This window comes from Phoxinus phoxinus, assembly GCF_949152265.1.
Source record: "Phoxinus phoxinus genome assembly, chromosome: 12".
Lineage (NCBI taxonomy): Eukaryota > Metazoa > Chordata > Actinopteri > Cypriniformes > Leuciscidae > Phoxinus > Phoxinus phoxinus.
The window spans coordinates 36,290,044-36,295,043 of NC_136887.1; the positions used below are offsets into that span (position 1 = coordinate 36,290,044).

General features: G+C 43.1%; 1 protein-coding gene across 1 annotated transcript in view; it reads left to right on the top strand.

Annotated features, from left to right (window-relative positions):
- The first annotated feature begins 1,328 nt into the window (after nucleotides 1–1,328).
- cops6 (COP9 signalosome subunit 6) overlaps nucleotides 1,329–5,000 on the top strand; it is a 15,502-nt gene continuing 11,830 nt past the window's right edge. Inside the window, exons 1-3 of the mRNA XM_079630611.1 lie at nucleotides 1,329–1,512; nucleotides 2,390–2,515; nucleotides 2,726–2,857. Of these exons, the coding sequence (XP_079486737.1) occupies nucleotides 1,446–1,512; nucleotides 2,390–2,515; nucleotides 2,726–2,857 (325 nt within the window). The 5' untranslated portion in view covers nucleotides 1,329–1,445. The remainder of the gene's footprint in view (nucleotides 1,513–2,389; nucleotides 2,516–2,725; nucleotides 2,858–5,000) is intronic.

The following is a 5,000-nucleotide window of genomic DNA, read 5'->3' on the forward strand; positions in this document are numbered from 1 at the left end:
TTTGGCCAAAATGATAATCACGATTATTTAGATCAATATTGATATCACGATTAATTATCACGATTATTTGTTGATTTGTCACATAGCCTAATTATAACTGCTTTTTACATTCATATTGTGCTACATTTCCTGCTAATGTGCATCAAAATAAAATGGGTCCTCTTATTCAACAAAATTCAGTGCATCTCCAGAATAAATAAAAATAAATAATGTATTAATATTTTAAATTGTATTTATATTTTATATACATTGTATTTATAATAATTATTAGGATAGACTAGAGATATTATCTTCTGTTATTATTCTTATTCACCAAAATTCAGTGCATCTCCAGAATAAATAAAAATAAATAATTTATTAATATTTTAAATTGTATTTATATTTTATATACATTGTATAAGATATTATCTTCTGTTATTATTATTATTATTACCTATTATTACATGGCTTGGTTAAATTCTAATGTAGAATGCAGTATATTATTTCTTGATAAGACACAGTTGCCATGAAAAACAGAGCGTTGTCATGGACACGGAAGCAATACAATCGTTTTTAAATCAATATTTTGTCAAATTATTGATTTATTTGGAAGGTACCCATGTAAGCGGGATCCCGATGTCAGTTAATAAAATTCTGTAGTTGTTATTTGAAAGGTCTCTTGTTATTTGAAGTCTCTCGCGCACTATTGCTCGCGCACAGACATCGGTCTCTCTCGCGCACTATTGCTCGCGCGCAGACACTCTGTCTCATCTCGTCCAGTTCGCTTCGCTTTTGTCCAGTCCGGTCCGGCAAAACATTCTAGTTTCTACATCTAGAAACTAAGCTGTGCGGTGCAGGGAACAACTCTGATTATTGGCTCGTCATGGAGCCAGCGCTAGATTGGCTTTGCAAAAAAAAAAAACTTTCATATGGAGCGTTCTATGAACAGAATGACGCATTTAAAATATCGCATATTTTTTGTTAGCAGGTGTGTCATGCAGTCTGGTCTGGTATAATGTGTCTGGTGATTGACAGAGATGAGGATTGCTTGAAGAAGTCCAATATTTTTCGCTTTGACATTTTTTTTCTGCCGCGAAAGGTGACATTCGTTTTACCCGCTCATATTTTGGCGCTTTCACTCAGTTCACACAAAGCGTCTCATTTCATGACGTTAACAAAACAAATGAAGCGATAGGCTACTGGTTATAAAACATGCATGTATGATGCAGATTTTACAATCAAAGGGAGTAAATTTGTATTGTCGCCAATGGCGACCTTGGCAGAAATTTCACTCGCAAATAAATATATTTGGTCGCAAATGCGACCATTTTAGTCGCAGTTTGGAGCCCTGTTCATTTGCCGGCAGAGACGGAGAGATGTCGGCGCCGCGCTCCAGCGGTTGGTGGCAGTAGTGCGCCAAACATGGTTTGTTGAAATCCAGCAAACAAGAAAAAGCCTGACTGCGCATGCGCGGAGGTCAGACAGCCAAAATGGCGGCGAGTAACGGCGGCGGGATGGAGGTGGACGCGACAGGTGAGAAATTCACTCGCAAGCGTCACTCAACGCGCTTCATTAATGACAGACTCACTTCACGAACATTAACCAACACACACGATCGCTTTACTGAAGTCTCAGATCGCCAAGAACGGCCTCGCGATGTTACTGACTGATGACGCAGGCTCGGGCTTGGTTCTGATTGGACAGCGACCGTCATAACTCCCGCCTCCTAGGCGGAGTCTCTCCTGTGATTGGCCGCGTCTGTTACTCAGCTCTGATGTTTTGGTTTTTGACGCTGTCATTTAAAGTTCATAACAAACGGGTTCTCAGGAGTGTTCACTGGACAATATGATCTGAAGATGTAAATGTAACTCTTCAGTATTAGAGTCATTAAAACAACGTGTCAAATGAAAGATCTGAATGACTTAATTTCAGTCAGTATAAATGAATCTGTCATACTTAAATATAAGGAATGAAATGGACACAATGAGAAAGTTGTAGATATTTCAGAATGTTTACGTTTCTGCCACACTTTATTATGTACGTTCGTACATCAAAACTGATTTAATTGTTAATACAATGTACTTATTGTGTTGATGTTGTATTGCAAAACTCTTGGGTTACGGGAAGGTCAACAGTGTAATTATTAATTATAGATGTAAATACAGGAATTAACTACAGCTGCAGGTCATTTTATAAATATAATTACAATATAAGTGCATTGTATCAAAGTATTAGTTTAAATCTTAGTGTATAGCGGTTAAACACATCTAATATAAACTGGGACCTGTTTATTAATCATCAAAAAGTTTCTCAGAACCATCATATAGTAATAGACAAAAATGATTGATTAGTTTTTCATCATTGTCGTGTGTGTGTGTGTTTGTGTGTGTGTGTGTGTGTGTGTGCGCAGCGAGCCCCAGTGTGATGGCGTCTGGTGTAACAGGAAGTGTGTCTGTGGCGTTGCATCCGCTCGTCATCCTGAACATCTCCGATCACTGGATCCGGATCCGCTCGCAGGAGGGACGGGCCATTCAGGGTGAGTGTGTGTGTGTGTGTGTGTGTGTGTGTGTGTGCTGAGCCTCATTGTCTAATCCTCATCCTCAAAGTAAAAACTGTTCACAGATGTAAAACAAAGGCATGTCTGCGTTCTCTTTTATGGGTGAGACCTGAGTCTGGTCTGTTGTCATTATGAGGCGCTGAGTTATCGTGTGTGTGTGTGTGTGTGTGTGTGTGTGTGTGTCTGTAGTTGTCGGCGCTCTGATCGGAAAGCAGGAGGGAAGAAACATCGAGGTGATGAATTCATTCGAGCTTCTGTTTCACACCGCAGACGATCAAATTCACATCGATAAAGAGTATTATTACACTAAAGAAGAGCAGTGTGAGTATACCCCACACACACACACACACTCACACACACACACACACACGCACACTCACACACATTGGCGTCGGAAGCAAAAAAAAAGTGGGTGGGTCCTCCAGAAATTTTTTAGTGGAGTAAATGCCATTTCATGTATTCTGGTGCCTTTTAATTACACAAGTAAACTAAACTCTGCTTCACGTCGAGCTGTTCTTTGCCTCCACGTCGTGCATTAAATGCACAGCGATCCATGGATTATCCTGATGCTGATACCATGCTCATTTGCCAACATTGACAACTTAAAGCTGTTATTGATGTTTGCAATGCGATATTTGGCTGGAAGGGTACAGCGGGCGGTTATTTTCGTCAGTTGCGGCTCGTTGAGAAATATAATATAGCGATTTCAGCGGAAATGGAGTTTAATTCATTCGGGCGTTCCTCAAGTTAAATGGATTTGACTGACGGCGCTCTGATAAGCGAACACACATATGCGCTGAATGTAAAAGTGAGTGGGTCCAATAATCATTGTTCTTAAAAAGGGGGTGGGTCTTGTCCCACCCATATACAATGGTTCCGACGCCCATGCTCACACACACACGCACACACACATACACATACACACACACACTCTAGAGTTGTCAAAAAGGGTTAGGGTTAGGCACTGAAATTTTAAAATTGCGCCACTGAGTGGAATCAAACGCCTCTGATTGGCCGTGGTGTGCACGCGCTCATCATATACGTCTGTGATTGGCTACAGTGATCAGCGCACGGAAGTGTTGGAAGTATTTTTAAAAGTGGGAGCGTTTGACAGCACCGGTCCGATCCGCTGATAGACGCCTGCTTTCAAACGCTCGTGTGTGTGTGTGTGTGTATTTACAACATGTTTTTGAAGCGCTGATCATTGTAGCCAATCACTGACATATCCGATAAGCTTGTGAACACAACAGCCAATCAGAGGTGTTTATGATTCCGCTCAACAGCGTCACATTTGAAAAATTTCAGTGCCAATTTGGTACCGAAGTCGGTACTTTTGACAACACTAGTGTCAGTGTGTGAGAGTATGTGTGTGTGTGTGTGAGTGTGCGTGTGAGTGTGAGTATGAGTGTGTGTGTGTGTGTGTGTGTGTGAGTGAGAGAGTGTGTGTGAGTGTGCAAGTATGAGTGTGTGTGTGTGTGAGTGAGAGAGTGTGTGTGTGTGCGAGTGTGTGAGTGTGAGTGAGAGTGTGTGTGTGAGTGTGCGAGTATGAGTGTGTGAGTGAGAGTGAGAGAGTGTGTGTGTGTGAGTGAGAGAGTGTGTGTGAGAGTGCGCGTGAGTGAGAGAGTGTGTGTGTGTGAGTGTGCGAGTATGAGTGAGAGTGTGTGTGTGTGAGTGTGAGTGAGAGAGTGTGAGTGAGAGAGTGTGTGTGTGAGTGAGAGAGTGTGAGTGAGAGAGTGTGTGTGTGAGTGTGTGTGTGTGTGTGTGAGTGAGAGAGTGTGAGTGAGAGAGTGTGTGTGTGTGTGTGTGAGTGCGAGTATGAGTGTGTGTGCGAGTGTGTGTGTGTGTGTGTGTGTGAGTGAGAGAGTGCGTGCGTGTGAGTGTGTGTGTGTGTGTGTGTGTGTGTGTGAGTGAGAGAGTGTGAGTGCGAGTATGAGTGTGTGTGCGAGTGTGTGTGTGAGTGAGAGAGTGCGTGCGTGTGAGTGAGAGAGTGCGAGTGAGTGAGTGTGTGTGTGAGTGTGAGTGAGAGAGTGCGTGTGTGTGAGTGTGTGTGTGTGAGTGAGAGAGTGCGTGCGTGTGAGTGTGCGAGTGTGTGTGTGTGTGTGAGAGTGAGAGAGTGTGAGTGCGAGTATGAGTGTGTGTGCGAGTGTGTGTGTGAGTGAGAGAGTGAGTGAGTGTGTGAGTGAGAGAGTGTGAGTGAGAGAGTGCGTGCGTGTGAGTGTGAGTGAGAGAGTGCGTGTGTGTGTGTGAGTGTGTGTGTGAGTGTGCGAGTGTGTGTGTGAGTGAGAGAGTGAGTGAGTGTGAGTGAGAGAGTGCGTGTGTGTGTGTGAGTGTGTGTGTGAGTGTGCGAGTGTGTGTGTGAGTGTGTGTGTGTGAGTGAGAGAGTGTGAGTGCGAGTGTGTGTGTGTGTGAGTGTGTGTGCGAGTGTGAGTGTGAGTGAGAGAGTGCGTGTGTGTGAGTGAGAGAG